The sequence below is a fragment of the Trifolium pratense genome, linkage group LG3, assembly GCF_020283565.1.
Source record: "Trifolium pratense cultivar HEN17-A07 linkage group LG3, ARS_RC_1.1, whole genome shotgun sequence".
NCBI lineage: Eukaryota > Viridiplantae > Streptophyta > Magnoliopsida > Fabales > Fabaceae > Trifolium > Trifolium pratense.
The window spans coordinates 40,272,091-40,298,633 of NC_060061.1; the positions used below are offsets into that span (position 1 = coordinate 40,272,091).

Consider the following 26,543-nt stretch of genomic DNA (forward strand, 5'->3'; position numbering starts at 1 on the left):
AAGTATTACAATGCAATCATCTGCAACACCTCTCACAAGTCACAAATATTATTGAATAATCTAAACAAAGAAAAAAGACAGTACATCTTTGAGAACCAGACTAAAAAAGTAATTTCAAGAAGAAAAAAAGTTTGACAACACTACTTTTGTATTAAAAACTTGGTTGCATACTACAAACTCACCTGTGAAAATGTTTCACACTCAGAAATAACCAATGGACCTGATGATGAGCCTAAATTAGTTGATGATGTTGTTGTCTTGGCATCAGTTGATGTTGTTCCTTCTTCAACATTTTTCTCGACAACCTGCTTAAATTTAAAAGGATGTTTAAGATTGTAGTATAGTTCAATTCGTGCATGCTATAGAGTAATAAATAATACAAGCAAAATATGAAACTATTAGCTACATCCATTACTAATAAGGGAATTTGACAAAGCCTGCAAATTACTTCTGAATTTGTTGGCACTGTCTCTGGTGTTTGTTTCATTTTTATCGACACAAAAAAATAACATGTTTGATTGAAATTGAAACACATTGTATTCTGTTCAGGTGAGGTTAGCTTGAATATATAGAATATATAGCATTCACCTCTGAAGAAATCAACTTGTGCCTTGATGCTATTTCGGCTTCAATCCAAGCTGCAAATTCTTTAGTGGTTTGTGCACTTGTATTTTCATTACCATTATGGTGACCTTTAGACTCTTCTTGAAATTGTCTATATACACTCTCCATATGCAAATACAAATCAAAATCTATAGAAAAGTATTGTATAGATTAGCATCATTATATGAAAATATTGAGATTGAGTTTTTATTGAAATAGTTGATAGTTGAAGGATTTAAATCTTCTACTATTAGAGAAGGGTCTAGTGAAAGTATATGAATGAATAAGAAAGAATAATAATGTCTATTTGAGCATGACAATATTAATTGAAAATAAAATGAAGCTATAAAATACCTTTAGAAGGCATTGAAGGAAAGTGAGATGCAGCAGAAGAGAGTCTTGAACTAGAAACTAAAATTTCATCATCCTTAGGAAACTGTTCTTCAGTATTTGAGTTTACTTTCATGAAAGCATCATCATTTAGAGAAACTGAACATGTGGAAAAGAAGAGATTCAACTTCAAAATCGAAAGTGACAAGGTAGCATAAACATAGTTTTAAAATTTAGATCGATCCAGTCAAGACACCGGGTCACTGAATCACTGTTCGGACCAATGGATCACTAGTCAAACCACATGACTGTTGACCGAGTCTATATAACATTTCATAACTATAAAATTTAATCGTGTAAAAAAAAACTATAAAATTTAATAAATGTGCAATACAAAAAAAAAAAAATTAATAAAAAATCAAAAGCTTTCTATTTTCATCGTTTTTATTTTGATTTGTATATATATATATATATATATATATATATATATATATATATATATATATATATATATATATATATATATATAGGGGGCTGCTAACTTAGACCCAGTTGGGTCTAAGTTAGCAAGGTGCACCTTTTCAGTTGGACAAAAATACCCATTTTTTTAATTTTTGAAAGAATAGAGCAACAGGGGCATTTCTGTAATTTACCCAACAGTACACGCGCCCCCAATTTCTTTTCCCACCCCCCAGGACACGTGGCAGCTCCTGATTGCATAAAAATCACGCGCGTGCATCACACGCGCCGACAGGCGCGCGTGGGTGAAGGCCACACGCGGAGAGAGAAACCTTTTAAAAAAGAAAGGCCACGTGTCAGCATATGATTGGCTGCGTTAATTTTTTTTTCATTTAATACTTTAAACTCAATTATTTCATTGTAAATTATTTTTTTATTTTTATACCAAAATTCATAATTTTTTTTTCTCTACAAATAGAGACTTGGTTCGTTTGATTTGGACACAGAAAAAAAAACCCAATTTTTCACTACCTTAATCTCATTTTTCACTACCTTACATCAACTCACTGAAACCATTCTACCAGGAAAATGGTTTCAGAGTACAAATCTCTGAAACCATTCTACAAGCTAAATGGTTTCCGAAGCAAATAACTAATAATCAACTTACTGAAACCATTCTACCAGCAAAATGGTTTCAGATTACAACTCTCTGAAACCATTGTACCAGATAAATGGTTTCGGAAGCAAACACAATTAATAAATTACTCACTGAAACCATTCTACCAGTAAAATGGTTTCAGAATACAACTATGTGCAACCATTCTACAAGCTAAATGGTTTCAGAAGCAAATAACTAATAATCAACTTACTGAAACCATTCTACCAGCAAAATGGTTTCAGATTACAACTCTCTGAAACCATTGTACCAGATAAATGGTTTCAGAAGCAAACACAATTAATAAATTACTCATTGAAACCATTCTACCAGTAAAATGGTTTCAGAATACAACTATGTGCAACCATTCTACCAGTAAAATGGTTTCAGAAGCAAACATTAGTTTTTAATTACCGTTTTATCTCATTTAATTAACTAAAAATAGTTTCAGGTCTCCAAAAATTTCATAAAATATACCAAAAGTTCCAGAATATTATCTACTATTTTCCTGGTATAATGGTTTCAGTGAGTTGGTTGAGTGGTGCGTGTTAAATTACAACACACAAGTAACGTATTTAGTAGACAAAAAATGAGATTAAGGTAGTGAAAAATTGCGTTTTTTTTTCGGTGTCCAAATCAAACGAACCAAGTCTCTATTTGTAGACAAAAAAAAAATTATGAATTTTGGTATAAAAATAAAAAAATAAAAAATTAATTTACAACGAAATAATTGAGTTCAAAGTATTAAATGAACAAAAATTACGCCCAGCCAACCATTGTGTGACACGTGTCCTACTTTTAAAAAGCAAATTTTTCTCTCTCCAGGTTGTAATCCAGTGTGGCGCAGGCGCTGGAATCTGATGGATCAGGATGATCTGGGCTGTCTGATTGATCAGACAGTCTTGATGAGATCAAATCTTGGCTGTCTGATGGAAATCAACGGTCTGTAACCATGGTCCTTCGGTACGCGCGCGACACTGGATCCGCGTCTATTAATGGTTTCCGAAGGTGGGGCGCGTGTACTGTTGGTGTAAAATTACAGAAATGCCCCTGTTGCTCTATTCTTTCAAAAATTAAAAGAATGGGTATTTTGGTCCAATTGAAAAGGTGCACCTTGCTAACTTAGACCTAACTAGGGTGTAAGTTAGAAAACTCCATATATATATATATATATATATATATATATATATATATATATATATATATATATATATATATATATTATGATTTGTATATATATTATGTACACCATATATTTGTAATTTTTTAAAAATGTTCATTCAAGATCCAGTTATTCACCTTGATTATTAGTCTGAGTTGTTTCCTGTGAGCTTTCAATATCAACATCTTCTATGGTAGGTAGGGGTTCTTCTGAAGTGGAAATTGAAACGGGTATGGCTATTTGTTCATCGCCATATTCCTACACAATATTCAAATAATTAAATAATATCGACTTGTCTAAAATAATATCAATTGATAAAAATTATTTGTAAAATAGATTTTATTTTTTGGTCCAGTAGTATAATGGTCAGACTCACTAGGGGTACTCGCAGTGCGGTTTTGAGCATAAAAGTCATCCTAACCGCGAGATAAAAATGCATGCAATTCGGTTGATTTTTAAAAAGTCATCCAAACCAAACCAAAGCAATGCGGTTAGGGTTGGTTCCAATTTGTTACAAAATAAACAAATGGAACTTTAATTTATTTTATTGATTACATGATACAATATGCATATACAGAAATTGCATATACATAACAACTTATTTTTAATACCAACAATATAGTTCTGGATTGCGTGAAATAATATGTTTTGACGGCCTATTATTTTATGGACTCAATTTGGGTTGATTGCTAATAGTTGATAGAGTTAAGTTAAGTAGGAAAAGTGAAAAATAGAAAAGTAGAAAATTCGGCGTTCTATTAATGTGACTAGCTACAAGTGACCTACCTTTACAGGACAAGAAACCTAAATTCTTTTAAAACCAATGTAATGTAATGTTATTTGCAATTGATGAATAGTAAAAAACATAAAAACCTGTATGATGAAATAAATGTTTGAAAGATTGATTCCAAACAATAAACTCACCAGTGAAGATGTTATTGTTTTGGCAGTAGGCAGTGATGATGTAGTTATATCTTCAACACTTAACTTGCCCTGAATAAAATTAAAAAAGATATATGATTGGGTAGCATAATTCAATTATACTTATGTTGAAAAAGAGTAAAAAGAATGAAAAGGGGAATGCCTTTTGTTTAAGATCAGCAACTAATTGTCTAGGTGGTTCATTTCTTGTTTCTCAAGTAGAAGCCTCTTCAATTATCTCGATACCCTGCTTAAAATTAAAATGATATTTAAGTTTGTAGTACAATACAATTCCTGCATTGATAAAGAATACAAGCAAAACAGGGGAAATGCATTTGGTTTTGGAGCAATATATATTTGTTCCTGAAATGGTACTCATAGTTGTGGCTCCTGTTGGTAATTTTAGTATCAACAATGTATTTTGGTAGTAATGTGATTTACTATAGGTCAATGCAATTATGCGTTAAGTTTGAAACGAGTCAGGGTAGTGCGGAGTGCACGCTCGTCAAGCCAAACGTGTAATTGAATACGAATAATTGAAACGGGGTTTTCGAAAAGGTGTGCCTGTTCGTTTGAATAGTCGTACCCTTTCTCAACAGACATGACCGTTTGAATAGTCGTACCCTTTCCCAACAGACATGACCGTTTTTTTTTTTTTTGAAAAGGTGTGCCTGTTCGTTTTCTGTTATTGGTCTCATATATAAGGAGTCATTTGGCCTCGGTTTTAAAGGACGAAAGATACTTCCTCTCTACATTCTGATCTGTTCTCTATTGTCAGAAACATATTGCTCTTCGAGAATTATCCCCGCAAAGATTTCGTGAACCCAGACAAGAATAGGGTCGAAATACTTTGTTCGGAAAGTGAACGAACACGATTCTTCGAAGATATCCAGGATTATCATACCGTATTTCTAACAAACGAACAAAGTATTTTTTCTGATAATCATGGCTGGAGGAGGAAACACCGTCAAGGAGATGACTAAAAGTTTCGGAAAATTGGACAAGTTTCAAGGACAAGACTTCAGGCGTTGGCAGAAGAAGATGCATTTCATGTTGACAACGTTGAAGGTGGTGCACGTCCTGTCTACACCGATTCCAGAAATTGGGGAGGATGACACGGTTGAAAATCTGAGACGCCGATCAAAGTGGGAGAACGACGATTACATATGCAGAGGGCACATTCTTAACGGTATGTCTGATCCCTTATTTGATATTTACCAAAACGTGGAATCTGCAAAGGAATTGTGGGATTGTCTCGAAGCCAAGTACATGGCAGAGGACTCATCCAGTAAAAAGTTCCTGGTGACCGATTTCAACAATTACAAAATGGTTGAATCGAGGTCTGTCATGGAACAATTCAATGAACTCCTCCGAATCCTTGGACAGTTCACACAACATGGATTGAAGATGGATGAAACAATATCTGTCTCAAGCATCATAGATAAGTTGCCTCCTTCATGGAAGGATTTCAAACACAATCTGAAACATGGAAAAGACGAACTGTCTTTGATCCAACTTGGAAGTCACTTGCGCATAGAGGAATCTCTACGAGCGCATGAGGATAATAAAGGAAAAGGCAAAGAAATTGCTGGACCCTCGGTTAATATGATCGAAGAGGGTGGTAAGAACGATAACAACAAAAACAAAGGAAAGAACCGTGCTTTCAATAACAAAAAGGGCAATTTCGGTGTTAACAAGAAACCGAAACTAGAATGCTGGAAGTGCGGCAAAACAGGTCACTTCAAGAAGGATTGCCGCTTCGGCAAAAAGCACGACAACACGAACGCAAGTGGTTCAGGAAAGGGGTCTAAGGACAAATCCGAAAACCAAGGTCAGAAATCAATTTGTGATTTGAATAGTTTGATTAAACATTTGGTTTCACTAACTTCTGAGGCATTTTATGTGCAGGATGATGCTATCGCGTGGTGGATTGATTCTGGCGCCACAACACATGTTTGCAAGGATCGTTTCTGGTTCAAGACTTTTATTCCAGTGGAAGATGGTTCTGTTCTATACATGGGAGATGATCACTTCGCTCCCGTTGAAGGCAAAGGAAACGTGGTGCTAGAATTCAGTTCTGGAAAGACTATTACTTTGTTTAATGTATTGTATGTTCCTAAGTTACGTAAGAATTTAATTTCTGGTCCTGTATTGAATAAGCTTGGATACAAGCAAGTGTGTGAATCCGATAAATATGTTTTATCGAAGTCTGGTGTGTTTGTAGGATTTGGATATTATAATAATGGAATGTTTATGATGAATTTGAATGGAGTTCCTAAAGATTCTGGTTCGATATTTATGTCTTCTTCGAATGTTATCAATTTTTCGTTATGGCATGCTCGTTTAGGACATGTAAATTATAAAAGAATGCATGAATTGTCTAAAGACGATTTAATTCCTGTTTTTAATGAAAATAATGAAAAGTGTAAAACTTGCATTGATGACAAATCGTCACACTCTCTATTCCATGCCTATTTTAGCAACATTAGATACATTTTAGCAGGTTTTTAGCAATAAATATGAGAGAAATCTAACCATTAGCTTGATTACTTATTTTGCAAGAAAACAGGAAAAACTGCAGGAAATGAAGGATTTTCACTACGCTGGGGGCGTAGCCTATCACGCGCCGCGTGATGGAGCTCACAGGGAGCCAAGATTTCCACTCTGATCACGCGCGGCGTGATACTTGACCACGCGCGGCGTGAAGCTTTGTTCAGGAACTGGGTTGCTCTCTGACTTGATCACGCGCGGCGTAGCTTTGACCACGCGCGGCGTGAAGTCTTGATTGAAGAAGAAGTTTGCCTCTGACTTGATCACGCGCCGCGTGATTCTGTTATCACGCGCGGCATAGTGATGGAGTTGCAACCACGCGCGGCGTGGTAGATCTGGCGCGCGGCGTGGTTGCCTTCTGTATATATATTTTCTGCATAATTCTGTTTTCGAGTTGGAAAATTCTGCATCTTTTCACTACATTCTGGTCTTGGAACTTGAAGATCGTGATTCACACTCCAGCGGAGAGCTCCAAGCGCATCAGATCATGGATTCACAAGCCGTGGCGATGAAGCGAGGAAGCGTACGAAGAACGATGAGGAGCTAAACTCCCTCGGAGGTAGAATCTAGGTAGTTTAGGATGTAGTTCATCTGAATGTAACCTGCAATTGTGTAAGATCATACTCTCTTTATAGTATTCATTCAATTCAAGTCTGTTTCTAATGCTTTACAATCCTTCATTAGTGTTGTAATGATTTTGAGTTAAGTCACGTGCGAGAGTATTGATTTAATGTCTGAACTGAATTGAATTGAGCGCTCGAGTGTCTCCGGTCGAGAGATTGAGGCATAGAGTGTAGCAAACGATTGACGTGCGTTAATATCATTCGTTGTAGGTAGCTTCCGCCCGAGAGATCGGGGGAGTATCGACAACGAATAGAGTGGATTTTGACAAGAGATTGCGATTCACTATTTTGTCGATCTAGTTGTGAATACTTGAGTAGTTCTTATACATTGTAGGTTGCATGCGGTTAGCTATAGCCTAGATGATTCCGATGATTCTACCTCACCTTTCCATATTATCAAGCACATTTTCTAGCAATTCATTACTCAACATACCCCCAATTCATGTGTATTTTTGTATAATGTCTATGAACACCGTTCGACTAGTTTGATCACACAATCCCTGTGGATCGATATTTTATTACTACGTGATTTTCGTACACTTGCGAAATTTATCATCAAGTTTTTGGCGCCGTTGCCGGGGATTGTGATTGATTCGACAAGGCGATAGTGTTCATATTTTCTGTGTTTTCTTTATTTTTCTGCTTTATAATTTTTTTTCCCCCGGAGCGTTCTACTTGTGTGTTTCATTGTGCATGCGGAGAACAGGTCCAATTAAGCTGGATTTCGATTCTGAAATTGAGACAGCAGCACGAGCAAATCGTAAAACGGAAGGAAGATATGTTTGAATCATACAATCAAGAAGCACTTTTAACTAGTTGCAAGTTCAATAATGTGTTTCTACAAATCATTACCAAACAATTAGAAGCTCAATGTATGGTGCAAGCAACCTTTCAAAATAATCCTCATGTCAACACCTTAAATCTTGGAGTGAAGAATCACATGGATTGTTCTTATGGAGCTAATCTGAATCAAGCATTTCCTCAAGATCAACATTTTGAAGATCACCTTGAATCTTTTGAAGATACTCTTATTTTGGCCATGAAGATGACTCAAAGCAATTTTGAGGTGATGAAGGCAAACCAAGAAGTGTCAAGCGAACGTCATGAAGCCTCCATCAAAAATCTCGAAAATCAAATTGGTCAACTAGCAAGGCAAGTCTCTTCTCTACAAACTCAAAGTGGTTTTTATGGAAACACCACGGATCTTCGTAATGAAAGTTGTAATTCCATTAATTTGAGGAGTAGAGAAGTTTCATCACAAGAAGTAGTGGAGAATCTTAAGAAGGATGAGAGTAAAAATGGTGTAGTTGAAAAGATGAGGGATGGTGTAGTTGAAGATAGAAAAGAAAATAAGGAAGAAGAAAAAAATAAGGAAGAAAAAGCTTATGAGGGTGAAGTTGAAAAGAGAGTGGAGAGTGAGTCTAGTGCTAAGAAAGACAAGAAACCTCTTGTGAAGGACCCCAAGTTTCAAGTTCCTTCACCATATGCTAGAATGCCTTATCCTAGGATGAAGAGGGTCAAGAACCAAGACCTTGAAGTTTGTGGAGTGGTATCCGAATGTTTCAAAGTGGAAGTGCTAGAGGAAGTGGTAAAAGATGGGAAAGAAGAAGAGTGGGATCATGAGATTGAAATTTTTCTTCAAAACTTGGATAACCCCCTAGAAGAGGAGAAAGAGCCAAAGGCAATAAAAAAGCCACCGGAATTGAAAGAACTTCCTCCAAAATGGAAGTATGTGTTTTTGGGTGGCGACTCTAGGAAACCCGTGATCATAAGTGATTTGCTCACTCCACTAGAAGAGAATGACTTGTTAAAAGAAGCGGAGAAAGTGAATGACGACCTAGGATGGGACTTGGATGGTGTGGTTCCTATCTATTGTTTGCACAAGATGGCCAAAGAAGAAGAGCCCGATCCGGTTGTCAATCCTCAAAAGTCTTTCACTTCAACATTTAAAGCTTCGGTGAAGAAAGGTTCTAAGAAATCTCCATCACGGTCTAGTAAGAAGGAAAGAACCAATTTGAAGACCAAAGGGGAAGATCTCAAGAGTGATTCGGGAAGTGTGAAATCATTACCTATTGATATTAATATTGCTCCTTTGAATGAAGAGAACAAGAGGAGCCGGGTTGAATCAAAGTTGAAGTATCCTCCCTAACTTGTGAGGATGAAGCGTCAAGCTAATGACGAGAAAGAAGCGCTTCATGGGAGGCAACCCATGAGTTTACGGTCCTTTCTTCCCTTTCACTCTTATGCTACTTTTTGTAATAATAATTTGATGTTGCTTGGATTTGGCTGGATTGTACTATTTTAAACTTTGAATTTGAACTTTGTCTTGTTTGATTGTGGAATGGTTTTTACTTTTAGAGTTTGTTTCAATACGTTGGCATGTTCCTTCTAGTTACTTGAGTATCAATTGCTTGATTTTCTCCGTGTGTGATTTGTGAAACTTGCAGTGCAATAGCTTGTTGCACTCATGTGATCAAGAGGCAAAGGAAGGGAACGCACACTTTTTGACCGGTTCTTTGATTCGACCCAACCGAGAGGTATTGAGCCAAACACTCCTTTTTCTTCTATGTGTGATATCCACTCATGTATTGTCTCTCGATTTTGCTTGTCGTCTTTGTATTTGATTGGTACTTTTGTAGCACACACGAGGCATGTTTCTTGGTACCTTTGAGCCTTTCTATCCACCCTTACATATAATTATCCTTTGCTTAACCAATTTGAGCTGGAAAAGAAAATGTTATTTTTGCAAAACCTTAAAGAAATTTTTGATGAAAAAAAAGGAATGACTTTCTTGGAGGTTAGGCACCTAATTAGTGGTTGATGCGCATTGCTCACTACTAAGTTTGGGGTTGCTCTTTGGAATTAGCAACAAATAAAGTTTGGGGTGAGGGTACTAGAGAACTTACAAAAAGTTTTGATTCGAAAAATCGAGAAAATTTCAAAAATTTGCAAAGAAGAGAAAAAGAAAAAAAAAAAAAAAAGATGAATGAATGTGAAAGGAAAATAGAAAAGAAGTACAAAAGAAAAAAAAGATGTGATAGCCTTGAATTCAAAGAATTGCAAAACTTTGTTTGATGTTTTGAAAAAGTTCTCTAGTCCACTATATTTCAAAAAGGGGTTTGGTTTATGAAATTTTTGACCATAGGGGGATCTAACTCCAAGTTTTTCTACTACTTATCCAAAAATGTCACCATCCACCCTAGCCAAGCCACGTTATAACCCTAAAAGTCCTCTAATGTGTGTGCACAAAGTGAACCGAATGAATTCTTAGATTACTTGCAAAATTATTGTTGACTTGCATTGATGTGTTGATTTGAGTGTATTACCAAAAACTGAAGAGTGCATGTGAGTAGTGTGATGAAATCATAGAGCTTTGGTCGAAAAGTGTGAACTACTTGAAAATGTCTTGCGGGAACGGTTGTGCAATTGAGCATTGTTTGCAGGTGGATCATTGATCATCAGGTGAGTCTCACGTATGTATGATTCGAGTGAATTTAAGGAAAATGCCAAGGTCTTGACACAAAAGCTTGAGGTGAAAGTTGTTTCCTTGAGGACAAGGAAAGGTTCAAGTTTGGGGTTGTGATGACAAATCGTCACACTCTCTATTCCATGCCTATTTTAGCAACATTAGATACATTTTAGCAGGTTTTTAGCAATAAATATGAGAGAAATCTAACCATTAGCTTGATTACTTATTTTGCAAGAAAACAGGAAAAACTGCAGGAAATGAAGGATTTTCACTACGCTGGGGGCGTAGCCTATCACGCGCCGCGTGATGGAGCTCACAGGGAGCCAAGATTTCCACTCTGATCACGCGCGGCGTGATACTTGACCACGCGCGGCGTGAAGCTTTGTTCAGGAACTGGGTTGCTCTCTGACTTGATCACGCGCGGCGTAGCTTTGACCACGCGCGGCGTGAAGTCTTGATTGAAGAAGAAGTTTGCCTCTGACTTGATCACGCGCCGCGTGATTCTGTTATCACGCGCGGCATAGTGATGGAGTTGCAACCACGCGCGGCGTGGTAGATCTGGCGCGCGGCGTGGTTGCCTTCTGTATATATATTTTCTGCATAATTCTGTTTTCGAGTTGGAAAATTCTGCATCTTTTCACTACATTCTGGTCTTGGAACTTGAAGATCGTGATTCACACTCCAGCGGAGAGCTCCAAGCGCATCAGATCATGGATTCACAAGCCGTGGCGATGAAGCGAGGAAGCGTACGAAGAACGATGAGGAGCTAAACTCCCTCGGAGGTAGAATCTAGGTAGTTTAGGATGTAGTTCATCTGAATGTAACCTGCAATTGTGTAAGATCATACTCTCTTTATAGTATTCATTCAATTCAAGTCTGTTTCTAATGCTTTACAATCCTTCATTAGTGTTGTAATGATTTTGAGTTAAGTCACGTGCGAGAGTATTGATTTAATGTCTGAACTGAATTGAATTGAGCGCTCGAGTGTCTCCGGTCGAGAGATTGAGGCATAGAGTGTAGCAAACGATTGACGTGCGTTAATATCATTCGTTGTAGGTAGCTTCCGCCCGAGAGATCGGGGGAGTATCGACAACGAATAGAGTGGATTTTGACAAGAGATTGCGATTCACTATTTTGTCGATCTAGTTGTGAATACTTGAGTAGTTCTTATACATTGTAGGTTGCATGCGGTTAGCTATAGCCTAGATGATTCCGATGATTCTACCTCACCTTTCCATATTATCAAGCACATTTTCTAGCAATTCATTACTCAACATACCCCCAATTCATGTGTATTTTTGTATAATGTCTATGAACACCGTTCGACTAGTTTGATCACACAATCCCTGTGGATCGATATTTTATTACTACGTGATTTTCGTACACTTGCGAAATTTATCATCATGCATGTTAACAAAGATCACTAGGCAACCTTTTAAAAATATAACAAGAAAATCTGTTATACTTGAATTGATACATAGTGATTTATGTGATTTGCATGCTACTCCATCACTAGGGCATAAAAAGTATCTTATCACTTTCATAGATGATGCATCTAGATTCTGCTATGTTTATTTATTGCATGCTAAGGACGAAGCTTTAGATAAATTCAGAATTTATAAAACTGAAGTTGAACTGCAACAGAATGTGATGATTAAAACATTACGTACGGATAGAGGTTGTGAATATTATGATCCTGTGTTTTTCCAATCCGTAGGAATCATTCATGAGACTACGGCACCTTATACACCTCAACAAAATGGTGTGGCTGAAAGGAAAAATAGAGCTCTTAAAGAAATGGTGAATGCCATGTTATCTTACTCTGGTTTAAGTGAAGGATTTTGGGGAGAAGCCATGTTAACGGCTTGCTATTTGTTAAATAGGGTTCCTAATAAAAGGAATAAGACTACCCCATATGAACTTTGGTATAAGAAACGACCCAACTTAAACTTTCTACGTGTTTGGGGTTGCAGGGCCGTGGTTAGACTCCCGAATCCTAAAAGGAAAACTTTGGGTGAAAAGGGTGTAGCTTGCATCTTTGTTGGATATGCTGAGCATTCCAATGCTTATAGGTTTTATGTTATAGAACCTAATGACTCGATCTCTATTAACACAATTATAGAATCGAGAGATGCGATATTTGATGAGAATTGTTTCTCTTCTACACCTAGACCAAAGGACCTTATACCAAAGTTGGATGAATCTCTAAAGGATGATCATTCAAATGAAGTAGCAAGTGAGACATTCGAACCTCGTAAAAGCAAAAGAGCTAGAAAAGCTAAATCTTATGGTTCTGATTTTCAACTATATTTAGTTGAGGGATCAAAGGACCAGATTGATACACAATACTATTATTGTTATAGTATAGAAGAGGATCCAAGAACGTATGATGAAGCTGTGAAATCTCGAGATTCTGTGTTTTGGAAAGAAGCAATTGATGAAGAGATTGGTTCTATCATGGAAAATAATACTTGGGTATTATCTGATTTACCACCTGGTTGCAAACCATTGGGTTGCAAATGGATCTTCAAAAGGAAGATGAAAGTCGATGGTACAATTGACAAGTTTAAGGCTAGATTGGTTATCCAAGGCTTTAGACAAAAAGAAGGGATTGATTACTTCGATACCTATGCTCCAGTTGCTCGTATCACTACTATTAGATTGTTGATTGCCTTGGCGGCTATTCATAATCTAGTAATTCATCAAATGGATGTCAAAACAGCATTTCTGAATGGTGATTTGGAAGAAGAAGTGTATATGAAGCAACCTGAAGGATTTGTAATGCCTGGTAATGAGCATAAAGTGTGTAAGCTAGTTAAGTCGTTGTATGGGCTGAAACAAGCTCCGAAGCAGTGGCATCAAAAGTTTGATGAGGTTGTTTTGTCTAATGGTTTCATTCTAAACCAAGCTAACAAATATGTATATAGCAAATTTGATACATCCGGTAAAGGAGTTTTCATTTGTCTATATGTTGATGACATGTTGATTTTTGGCACCGACCAAAATCAAGTTGATAAAACAAAGAATTTCTTGTCATCAAAGTTCTCCATGAAAGATATGGGAGAAGCGGAAGTTATTCTTGGTATTAAGATTAAACGGGAGAATAAGGGGATTGTAATTACACAATCTCATTACATTGAGAAAATACTCAAGAAGTTCAATTATGAAAATTGTTCTCCAGTAAGTACTCCCATGGATCCGGGAGAAAAGCTTATGCGAAATACAGGTAAACCTGTGGATCAACTTGAATACTCAAGAGCTATAGGCTCCTTGATGTATGATATGATTAGCACTAGACCAGATATTGCTTATGCGGTTGGAAAGTTGAGCAGATTTACTAGTAATCCTAGTAGACATCATTGACATGCGATAACTAGGGTATTTAAGTACTTGAAGGGTACTATGAATTATGGATTGTCATATATGGGATTTCCTTCGGTATTAGAGGGTTATTCGGATGCTAGTTGGATAAATAATGTTGAAGATTCATCCTCTACAAGTGGATGGGTGTTCTTGCTTGGGGGAGGTGCCATCTCATGGGCTTCCAAGAAGCAAACATGTATAACTAGTTCCACAATGGAATATGAGTTTGTAGCATTAGCTGCTGCTGGTAAAGAAGCAGAATGGCTAAGGAACTTGGTATATGAGATTCCAATATGGCCTAAACCGATATCACCAATTTCTATCCGTTGTGATAGTAGTGGCACACTGGCTAAAGCATATAGTCAAATATACAATGGAAAGTCTAGACATTTGGGTATTAGACATAGTATGATTAGGGAATTAATCATGAATGGGGTGATATCTATTGAGTTTGTTCGGTCGCAACAAAACTTAGCTGACCACTTGACGAAGGAGTTAGCTAGAGACTTAGTGAAGAAGTCGGTAATTGAGATGGGATTAAAGTCCATTTAAATCTATTAGCTATGGTATACCCAATTCCCTTCTAATACAACGTTAGAAGTAGAATTCAATGTGGAAAGATCATAATTAAGGATTGGAGCAATTGTGTTAATCTTCCCAAGGTATGTGCTCAGACCTGCAAGTGATGGTTAGGTTAAAGTATATCTTTTTAATGGTTCTTTTGAAAAATTGCAAATGCAGGTGCAAGATTAAAAAGGATCACCTATGTAAGCATGAAGTTTTGCCGCTTCAAGAAGCTTGGACTTGGCTTCCTATATGCTTATTAATGGATAAGGACACATGGCTTGTAAAGTGTCAAGTATGAATAGTAGAGTATTGTAAGAAACATATGTGTACTATATCTTCAGATATTCAAATGGATTGACGGGTTCAATCATTGTGACACCCCGATTTTCGAGTATTTGGAATGTGTATTTGTACTAAGATGAAAATTCAATCGCAAGACATTTTCGTTTATGCATTTGTTTGATCGTTATATCTGTAAGTAAATCAAGGATTATACTAAAATGGGGGGAGTTTGTTGGTAATTTTAGTATCAACAATGTATTTTGGTAGTAATGTGATTTACTATAGGCCAATGCAATTATGCGTTAAGTTTGAAACGAGTCATGGTAGTGCGGAGTGCACGCTCGTCAAGCCAAACGTGTAATTGAATACGAATAATTGAAACGGGGTTTTCGAAAAGGTGTGCCTGTTCGTTTGAATAGTCGTACCCTTTCCCAACAGACATGACCGTTTGAATAGTCGTACCCTTTCCCAACAGACATGACCGTTTTTTTTTTTTGAAAAGGTGTGCCTGTTCGTTTTCTGTTATTGGTCTCCTATATAAGGAGTCATTTGGTCTCGGTTTTAAAGGACGAAAGATACTTCCTCTCTACATTCTGATCTGTTCTCTATTGTCAGAAACAGATTGCTCTTCGAGAATTATCCCCGCAAAGATTTCGTGAACCCAGACAAGAATAGGGTCGAAATACTTTGTTCGGAAAGTGAACGAACACGATTCTTCGAAGATATCCAGGATTATCATACCGTATTTCTAACAGCTCCTGTATTTAATAATTGTTTTAATATATGCATCTGCGCACTAAGATTGAGTAGTTTAAGACTGAAATCAATGATTAATTTTACAAACAATAAAGATATATGAAAAGAGTGGATACCTTTATGATTGTACTGTTCAGAGATTCTGAAACTGGATCAATTATGAAATTACTCATAGATTTGATAGCAGCCGGGGAACATTTGTTGAGTTCAAGTTTCGCCAAAGGAGGAAATCTTATTCGATAATGTTTGGGACACATGGCGACTAAACTTGGCAGATTGCAAAGACTTAGACATTTCAACTCTAGAAGTTGAAGTTGAAGCTGAATCTCCACGTGGTTTTGATGATCATTGGTGTCGTGTCCAAATATGTAATCCATTTTTGGGCAATCTTCAATGTAGAGCTCTTTCATATTTGGGAAGACATCGCCCCAATTATTGCTACCACTTTCATAATCTCCAAAGTCTATTATGTTCTTCAATTCATCACAGTTCCTTATTGTCAAAGTTTCCAACAACATTCTTGAAGCAATAGATGGAATAAATACCGATTCCATCTTGGAAAATTGAGACAGTTCCATCTTTTTAATATTGTAAAGGATATTTGATGGTATTTGAAGACATTGAACTCGCTCCCATATGTTAACGCAATATGAATTTGATTCCTGCAAATGTTATGTTATAAATATAAATATATATATTTTTATGAAGAGCAAGTATCAAATGATAATAAGAAAAGGCGAGAGGCTTACTGAGTAGTGCCCATCAAGCAATGGGATTGTAGTAGTTGTGGTATCCCAAGAGAAGATATTGTATTTCACAGGGTCCAAATCCAATTGTAACTGTGCCTTGTTGGAACCATGATTGGAAGTGGAAGATGACCCCTTCTCAGACAAGGATATGAGATTATTAATGAAATTTGGTATTTGACAGAGCTCCAATTGTTTCAGTGACCTAAATTCCTCATGTTGGTATTGGCCAAATATGTATTTCAATCGATCACATCTTCTAATTCTGATTTTTTGCAGTACTGGAACGTCTTGAACAAAGAGGAAAGGAAATATACATTCAAATAAGGGGCATCCCTCAATATTAAGAACTTCTAGCTTTGGAAACATTGAGCCAACACATTTGTTATCAAGGCAATGTGAATTTGATTCCTGCAATGTAATGAAATCCCAATGAAAAATAATTCAAGATCAAACCAAACATTCCTGTAGTGTGCGCAAAAAGTAATGACCGGTTTCAATTATTCTAAAAAATATATCATTTTTAGTTCCTCTATAGTCAACTCATGTGCATTCTTTGAAATTTGGAATTTTTTGTAGTAATTTTTAATACATTATAGAATATGTTTTGCAAAAGTTTAAATTGATTAATTAAATACAGGTTTTCAAGTTTTTGGGGCTTAAAATTTCATATTAATTTCTCTTTTGTCAAAATATCTAAATTTTTGTGCGATATATTGTTATAATATTTAAAATATATTTGCAAAAACCCATTTAAAAATGTGAAGGGGACACATGAATTAACATATCGTTTAAAAAAATAATATAATATCTAAATTAATTGAATGTTCCCAATGGTAGAATTAACATACCTCTACTATTTCATTGTTTCTCTCTTCTTTGGCTATTATCTCCTCCATCAAAGGACAATCACTTATTTCAAGGTGTTTGAGGTTCTTAAAACTTCCAACCATAGTAGACAAGAATAAGTACTTCAATCCACCACAACTCTCCACAATCAAGCTAGTTAAGTTGCACATAGAATGATGATCGTAATTCCAAATTTTATTCCATATATGCTCCAAGTTTTTAAGATTATGAAGTACTAGTGTTTCCAACGAGGGAAAGAACACATGGATTTGATTCCTCTCTTGAGAGTCAACAATATGTTTCATGTTTGCATTATTTTGGACGTGGAGATGTTTCAGCAACGGAAATCCTTCTACATTTAGTTGATAAACCACATTTTGAATTCCACCTACATCATCCAAGTACAAATTCTCAACACCCTTAATCAATGCCTTTATTCCGTGCTCCAAATGTATGTTAGTCCCAAGTTTGAGCATCAATGTTTTTGAGGTTCCATTCACAATGTCACGCCATTCCCATACATCACCAATAGCTATTTTATATCTTTCCAACTTCTCAAACACCGTCTGCATGTCCCTTGGCAACATCCAAGTCTCGCGAATTTGTAATTCTAGAGTAGTCAAGTTGGGTAGTTTTCGAAGCTCAGCAATGCTAGCATTTTTGTTTTGAACCATTGAACTCACATCTTCCCAATTAACAAAGGTATTGCCCATGTACAACTCCTCCAGTTTAGTCAAACTTGATAAAATGTTGGGTGGAATTTCTTCTATTCCTGATTTGCTCAAGTCAAGCATTCTTAATTGAGTCAATTGCCCTATTTCTCTTGGCAACTTGGTGATTGAAGAACCCAAAAGGCAAAGAATTACTAAATTTTGCAATGCATTTATTTCAACCATGTTTTCCAAAATGCAAAAATTCAAACACAATGTTTGAAGGTCGGTTAGGAACCGAAAGGAAGTAGGTAATGAAGTCAAGTTCAGAAATGTTAAATCTAGGACTCTAAGGCTTCCCATACCCTTAAAAAAATCATCAGGAACTTCTAAAGAACGGTTCTTCTTACTGCTCAAATAGAAAAACTTATTGTTTGGACTGTCAATCATTTGAGGAAGCTCGGACACACAACTATCTAGAACAACCTGCGTGCACCTTGTTAAAAAATAGTTGGGTGGCCATTCCTCATCTGATTGTTTTCTTAGAAATATATGTTTGTCCCTACGTGCTATGGAGATAGCAAAATCACGAATAAAGTCACGCATTTGGATATTTCCACTTGTTTTAATTTCAATCAAACAAGTCGCCTCCAAAGAATGGATTATTGAATAAAGTTTATTTCTAGCATCATACACGGTCTTAATACCCTTAAATATATCCAAACCCATTGCAACTTTTAGAAAGTAATGTACCTTTTCGTTTGGAAATAATGCAAAAAGCAAGAAGACATCCCTCATTTCATCACTTTTCAATGAGTCGTAACTTAATTCCAAAGCAGAAAAAATTGTAAGATGAACATCATGTTGTAATCTCCTTAATGCATCTTTCCAAGATTGAACATCCCTCTGATGTTTCATTGCTCGAGCTACCGTCACTACTAGAAGAGGCAAACCTCTACATTGTTTGGCAACTTGACTTGCTAAACTTTGCAAATTGATATCTTTAACGACATCCCCAGCCATAATTTGAAACAATTCCCATGTCTCATTTTCACTCATAGGTTCAAGTTTGAAAGTGAAATCCTTTGGAACATCCATTTCTAGCAACACATCTAGATTTCTAGATGTCATCAACAACTTGCAACCATTATGTTCATTACCAAATGGAATTCCAACTTTTTTCAAATCAAGTTGGGTCCATATATCATCTAGAATGACAAGGATATTTTTTTCCATCATGATTCTTTGTCTCAGGCGATGTGCTCTGCCAAAAATAGTCTCCTCAACGAATCGTAGACCCAACCTATCTGCAATCTCCCCTTGAATTGTTTTAATGTCTGGATCTTTAGTTACATGCGTTGTAACAACTGTATCAAACAATTTCTGTTGCCGAGATATTTGACAAACTTCATATACCAGAGTGGTCTTACCCACCCCAGGCAACCCATAGACCCCAATGTTGCATGAATTATGGTGCGTTAGTGCCTTCATAATGTTCTCTTTAAGTGATTCCCTTGTCTCATAATTTTCACCACCTCTTGTTGAGGAGGAGGAGGGTGCTTTTCCATTTAGGGTAGGACGGTAACCAATTCGATCAAACATCCCTTTTTCTTTAAGTAATTCCCTTGTCTCATAATTTTCACCACCTCTTTTTGAGGAGGAGGAGGAGGCGTTTCCATCTAGGGTAGGATAGTAACCAATTCGATCAAACTTCCCTTTTTCTTGAACTTCAATAAAATCTTTAACAATTTTTGTGGCCTTCCTACTTAGTCGATGACGCAAAATCAAATTGGGGAACGACCATGCTGAGCACCTAGCGTTGGCACGACGAGGATCGTTTTGAAGCTGATTTGCCTTTTCAATGACCTCATCCACTTTCTCTAACCAGTTCATCACATCTCTCTTAATCTTTTTACCGTTTCTCCGTTCTTCTTCAACGGAATGGGTTATTCTTTCTTTTGCAGCCTCAAGTTCTTTAACATGAGCCGCTAGCATACTGAAATTGCCTTTGTAGAATATCAAGTAACTTGCTTGACGTCTAATAGGCACAACAGTATGTTCTGCTACTGTTCCAACAATAGAAGATAGAATTTCCATTGATTATCTTTTCTTCTCCTCTTCCTTGTGACTTGAGTTAACCTGAAAGTGTAAGTAAAATGTATTGTTTTGGATGAGGGAAAGAGAAATAAGGGAAACATTTGGAAAGGTGAGCACATCATCACAATAATAATTAACTTTGACAAACAAATGGAACAATTGCAAATATGAAAAAAACATGTTCATTGATTAAAAATAAATAAATGTATCAATAGTTAATGTAGATCATTTCCATACAGAAAAAAATAGTTAATGGTGATTATGCAAATAGAATTTCATTACAGTCCTATGCAACCAATAAAAAATTTACAACTTATATTTTTTTAAAAGAAATTATAAATATTTGTATCCCAGTAAAAATATCAAAATTTAGTCTTAGTTTCTGCAAAAAAGAAAGTGATTTTCATCCCTGCAAGCTTTAAAAGTGTATTGTTAAAATGTACTAATTATTTTTTTGCTCTGCCAAAGGTACAACAAGCTGCAAAGACCATTTTTAATTTAGAAAAACAACACACAGTACCAACAAGGATAACTCAAGATCTAACACACCGAAGCCTGAATAGATTGGATCCGATAGCTGCAGTGCCAGCTGACAAAAGACTTGATACACACAGCACAGACCCACACAGCAGAGCAAAATACCTTATACAGATCCCACTACAATCAAAAGACAGGCCAGAAACAAGAATTGAGGCAAAAGAATCAAAATTAAATTATTCGAAGACATCAAATCGAAGTAAAAACGATGAAAGTAAAAGAAGTAAGAATGCTTCAAGGTATAAAACTGAAAAATAAATGAATTTAAAAGAACACTGCTGAAAGATAAATTTGCTAAATATGTAAAGTACTCAAAAATTGATAAGTTAAGTTATTTCTATCCTTAGTTTATTAAGAAAGGGAAAACCAATCAATTTAATGAATGTTTTAATTTTTATAAGGGTATCATTAATTGTGTTGGTTTCTTAAAAGAACCAAAGTTTTGGAAAAAAACTAAAAAGTTAAAAAGACCAAAAAATTGGGATGGAGGGAGTATTAAACATGTACTCTAATGGCCTGTTTGATGCACAGGATAAGAGACAGAATAGGATAACTGTATCATATCATGTCTTAATCCAATGTTTGGTGAGACAGCAGGATATGATAAATTAATCCTGGAGTTTATCCTATCCTACTTCTGTAGTTAAAATTCTTATCCTGAATTTGAGCTGGGTTACCGGCAGGATAGGATAAGAAAAAATTTACCGATTTATTCTATAAAATATATTTTAAAATAAAAAATGAAAATTAACAAAATATAAATAATAAAATAATTTGATAGTAAATTAATAATAAAATAATTAATTTATATATATATTTGTGTGTGTGTGATTTTCTCACAAGGGTAATTTTGTAACTTACATAAACTAAAAAATCAAAATTCTACTAAAATTACAATATTTTAAAGTAAAATAATTTTTAAAAAATTAAAAAATAGGGACATTAATTTAAATTTTATAACAAATTAAATATAATTAATTTACAATGGTAGTTTTATTATTTACGTATGAGATATATCACATATTTATTTAGCTTATCTATCATGTATATATCATTGAGTTATTTATTTGATCATGATTCATATAAAAAATTAAACTTGATTATTTTCTCATGATTTTTATTTAAAATTATATAAATTTATTTGATTACTTATTTATATTTTTTATTTATAAAATTGATAGTATTACAAAATAATTTTTAAAAAAATAATTTTTACAAAGGTAATTTTGTCAATTAAATATGTTATATATTTTATCATATTATTTTGAGCAAGTACGATGTATTAAAAATATTATATAATAGTTATCACGTTTGTTATCCTGTGTGCACGAAACACAAGATATGATAACTCAGGATAACTGTTATCCTGTTGATATCATATCCTATCCTTATTTTGTTTTATATCATATCCTGTCACTATCATATCCTGCGCACCAAACGGGCTCTAATAGTTAATTTAATACTTCATCCGTTCCAAAATGTAAGTCATTTTGGACAAATTACACAAATTAAGAAATGTAATTAATGTTGTAAGGAAAAGAGAATTTATGAGTTAGTTTACAAAATTTTCCTTCATTAATACTCCCTTATGAATGCTTGAGACATGTAATTTGGTTCGAACAAAATTATATTGAATTGTTATTTAGTTATTCTCTATAATTGTCTTGTTTTAATTCTTTGTTCTTAATCTTCATCACATTATAGAATGAACCCATAAGAATTAGCTGATCCCGTGACAACAGAATAATAGGCCCGAACCTAAAGACAATTCAACCAACCAATATGAGACCATTAAATTCAGTACCTGAGGTTTGGTGGTAGGATTAAGATTCGCACTTAGTTAAATTCTGCATGATTAGGATTAATCAAACAAAGAACACGTGAGAATTTGTTAAAGGTAAATAAACGTCATAAATTAAACAAAGGGAAACCTACCAGCATTTGACTAAACTTTATTCAAATTGCAATAGAAATAAGGAATGGTAGCACTGAACTTATTTTAATAGAAATTAATCTGTCAGACGAATAACAAATAGTGAGGCAGGTATAATCACCCTGTGCATCTACTCGCATAACCTTTTACTTTAAATGTTCTTTATTTTCTTGTTATTTTAATTGCTCTTTACTTTTATTTAGTCAAACTGTTTCTCAAACAAACAAAGCGAATGCAAAGTATACCTCTACTTTCTAAATTCCTAAGCGGTACTAGTAGTTTTGGCACAATCCCTGTGGAGACGAATTACTTACTACTTTATTACTTGAAACGGTTTTGTACACTTGCAAATCCACCCATAAGGGTTATATAAGTTTTTGTCTCTCTCCTCTCCGTACTTCTTAGCCTCCACTACTAGCAACCCTAATTCCTCTTTTACTTTTGGTAAATAGCTTTTTACTGTATTTTTTTTTTTTGGTTAAGTAGTCTAGTGGCTAGAGTCACACATTTAAATGGGTGGAAATGTGGAATCCGACGTTCGAACCCCGACCACTGCAATAATGTCCGTGATAGCTAACAATATTTTTTTTTGAAGAATTGATAGCTACCATTTTAGCTACACTAATGAGACGGGTAAATACCTTTTTAACTCCTGTAAAGTAAGAGAGTTTTTTTTTTTACCTCATGTAAAAGAAAGATTTGTGATTCCCCTGAAATATAGATTCCATAATTTACCTCCAATAGACACCTAGCATTGGAATCTTTACTTTTGATGATGTGTAAAAGCTTAGTTGGAATTTCAATTTTTTTTTAATTCTTAATTTTTAATATCACATGCAATTTATTTTATCAAAACATAATATTCTTCAAAAAATCAAGATAATCATATATTTTTAACTAAACTAAAACAAGTTATATATTTTTCTTAATAATTTAATATAATTTTTTTACACTTAAAAAAAATCCGACCTATTTATTTCAATTGATCAAAATTCCATGGTTCTTCAAGATTTTGAATTAACATTTTTGAAACTAAAAACATTTTAATTAAAAATTTTGTTTATTTTTTTTAATAATTAATTTAAAAGACTTAAAAGTTCATTAAAAATTTTATAATAATTTAATTTTCAAATGTAACAAATTATTTAAAAAAAATTAATTTTTATAATAATTTAATTTATATGTATTTTTTAATTCCACCTCATTTATTAATTTATTATAATTATTATTTTTTAAATAAAAATTATTATATATAAAAAATTTTAAAAAAATTATCAAATATAAAAATTAATTAATTTTTTATAATTTATAAAAGAGTTAAATTATTTATTTTTTATTTATCAAAATATTTAAAATTAAAAAATTCAGAAAGTAAAAAGCTATTATATATAAGAAATTTTAATAAATTTATTAAATATAAAAAAAATTAATTATTTTTTTAATAATTTGTAGAAAAATGTAATTATCTACGTGGTACAATTTTTGTTTATAAAAAATGAATAAAAAGCCACATAGGCATGCCACATCATCATTTTTGTCTAGTCAGCATCCATGTTGTCGATCCAGGGGGTAAATGATTGAATCTTCATATTATATGGGGGGATCGCAAATCTTTCTTTTACAAGGGTAAACAAAACTCGCTTACTTTGCAAGGGGTAAAAAACTATTTCCCCTTTACTTTTTTCTTGGTTCATTCATTAGAGAGAGGTGATTTAACATTTATGATTAATTTTGATGCAGAATTACCCTTCTTGATATCGTTTTTTATTTATTTTTCATTTACATAAGTGATTTGCACGTATAATTTTAGGTTTCCTTTGTTATTTCTTCGTCCGATGTTGTTTTATTCTCGTCTTGGTGCGGAGTTGTTTGTTTTTAATTATTCGTACGATGTTTGTTCAGATTTGCAGATTTGTTTCGATTCAAATTCAGTGCAGATTCAATGACTTTAGAGTCACCAACGTTGCAGATTCGAAGACATGGTTATTCCGGATCGACACTTGAATTTTGTCATATTATATCATATTTGTAGACATTAAGCCATTTTATACTATTAATTCGGGTGTTGTGAATTTGTTCGCATATTAATGGTTTTTAGCGAATTTGAATATGTAATTATTTTGATTGATGTACTTTACCAATTTGAATGAATTATTATTGTTGTTTTTTTAGTAAAAAAAAAGTTTTGTCTCTATAAATAGTGCTTTCGGTTGTAGTCCTTATAAAATAAAATCAGATGTTTGCATCACTATATCATTTTCTAACATGCAGTTTTATTAGTCTATCTTATATTTAAATTTGTTTAATTATCCTTAAAATTTTGTAAATATTTTTTTTCCATATAATTTTAGAATATTATAATATATTGTTACGTAAAAAAACGAGTTTAAAGTTTGATTTCAAGATTAGATTTTCATTACTTTTATCTTGAACTTATGACGTTTTAAAAAATTTATATTTAATCAATTCTATGTTGAAATATTTAATTTTTTGTAAAAGAACTTTTTATTATGTTTTAAACATTAGATAAAAAATTATTAAAATTGAAAATTTCTTGTATTTTTATTTTTTTGAAGAGTTGTAATTTTTTTTTTTACACATTAGACCATTCTACTTCTTTTGACCAAGTAGTAGAATTTTAGATCAAATTGTAGAACCACATCAAGTTTGTGTACTGCACACTTAAAAGATTATTCAATATTCATTCGTACTCCAATAGTACTCAGAAAAGATGAATAATGAATGAAATAGTAAGAACGTATGAAGCTATCTGGCAAGCAATACACGGACAGAAAAGTTAAAAAAAAGAGATCTAATTGAAAATGTAACTACTGTATATGAAATTGCTTGATTACCTCTCGTTTCTGTTTCTTTTATTAAGCCAGCCTGCAGCCAAAGAATCTTCTCCTTTCTTTCTTTCTTTCTTTCTTTCTTTCTTTCTTTCTTTCTTTCTTTCTTTCTTTCTTTCTTTCTTTCTTTCTTCAGCAGCCAGCAGAGACTAGTTAAATTCTAAGCCCAATCTAAGCTTTAGAAAACCAACCCATTAAATTTGTGCACTTCTTTGTTTTTGCTTCTATTTTGTGTACTTTTAGTGCCAAAATAGAAATTTTTATTGCAAGTATGTTCTCTGGTTGATTAAGAAAAAATTGTGTACTCTCCACTGAATTTAAACAAGGTTTTTTTGCTAGCTACTACCACACCCACAAATTTACGGTCAAACCTTTTAATTAATCACATTATTATTACAAACTTCAAAGATGCCCATTCATTTAAAAAATCAATTATTGATCTGTCATTAATTAAAGAAAAATGTTAACTTGTGCCCTTAGGGCACATGTTAAGGAAATAAATATAGAAATATTCTCTTGAAAATTGTGTATTCAACTTCTTAAACATTAAATATCTTATAACATTAAATGCTAAATTTTTATATTTAGTTATCTTATCATGTGCCCTAAGGGCATATGTTAACATGACCCTTAATTAAATATGCATTCCCAAATCTCGAGGTTTTTTTAAATGAAAATGCTTTACAGTATTTGGGGCAATGATTAAAAAACTAAAATGGTAATATATTTTTAAAAAGTTAATATTTTAAAAATTATATTTTCTACTTAAATTTTTTGATTTTCTTTTGATTTTTTTTCCCTTAACCATTACCTCTGAGTATTGAATATTGGGCATTGTTTAACATGACCTTTTTAAATTGAAAAATGATAAGCAAATGGACACTCGTCAAAGAATCCAATCTAATATAAGAAAATAATCTTACAACTTGTGTAGTTTTTGTCTAGTCAAGTAGCGTAGCTAGTGGCTAAAAGTTATAACCTTAAATTGAATAGGTAAAGTGTCCGAGATTCCAACTCTAATTCTAGATATATAATGCAATGCTTCTACCGATAAAAATAAGTTCATGGGGACAACTTTCGTAGTTTTTCTTTATAAAACATCTTATTTTCTATACAAAATTTATTTTAATTTTTATCTTAAC

General features: G+C 33.9%; 2 protein-coding genes across 3 annotated transcripts in view; one reads left to right on the top strand and one right to left on the bottom strand.

Annotated features, from left to right (window-relative positions):
* The window catches only part of LOC123914461 (UPF0481 protein At3g47200-like), an 86,236-nt gene that overhangs the window by 6,756 nt on the left and 52,937 nt on the right, over nt 1-26,543 (top strand). The gene's annotated exons all lie outside the window — the stretch shown is intronic.
* Nucleotides 732-25,755, bottom strand: LOC123914460 (probable disease resistance protein At4g27220). Of its 2 annotated transcripts, XM_045965624.1 has the most exons (10): nt 25,408-25,755; nt 22,424-22,466; nt 17,338-20,124; nt 16,490-16,897; nt 15,857-16,402; nt 4,294-4,377; nt 4,134-4,202; nt 3,347-3,467; nt 958-1,092; nt 734-752 (listed from the first exon to the last, which is right to left on the bottom strand). In XM_045965624.1, the coding sequence occupies exons 3-6, from the start codon at nt 20,080-20,082 to the stop codon at nt 4,345-4,347; spliced, it is 3,732 nt and encodes a 1,243-aa protein (XP_045821580.1). In that variant the 5' UTR covers nt 20,083-20,124; nt 22,424-22,466; nt 25,408-25,755; the 3' UTR covers nt 734-752; nt 958-1,092; nt 3,347-3,467; nt 4,134-4,202; nt 4,294-4,344. The 2 variants fall into 2 exon arrangements, with proteins under 2 accessions (XP_045821581.1, XP_045821580.1); XM_045965625.1 differs by lacking the exons at nt 22,424-22,466; nt 25,408-25,755 and adding an exon at nt 20,632-20,719 and having other exon boundaries at nt 732-752; nt 4,134-4,377.

Bases quoted from the DNA above. Each gene is read 5' to 3' on its own strand.
- LOC123914460 (XM_045965625.1), bottom strand. From the start codon at position 20,082: ATGGAAATTCTATCTTCTATTGTTGGAACAGTAGCAGAACATACTGTT. The intron at 16,898-17,337 runs GTATGTTAATTC...ATTACATTGCAG, and splicing joins GAAACAATGAAATAGTAGAG to GAATCAAATTCACATTGCCT. The intron at 16,403-16,489 runs GTAAGCCTCTCG...TAACATTTGCAG, and splicing joins TGCTTGATGGGCACTACTCA to GAATCAAATTCATATTGCGT.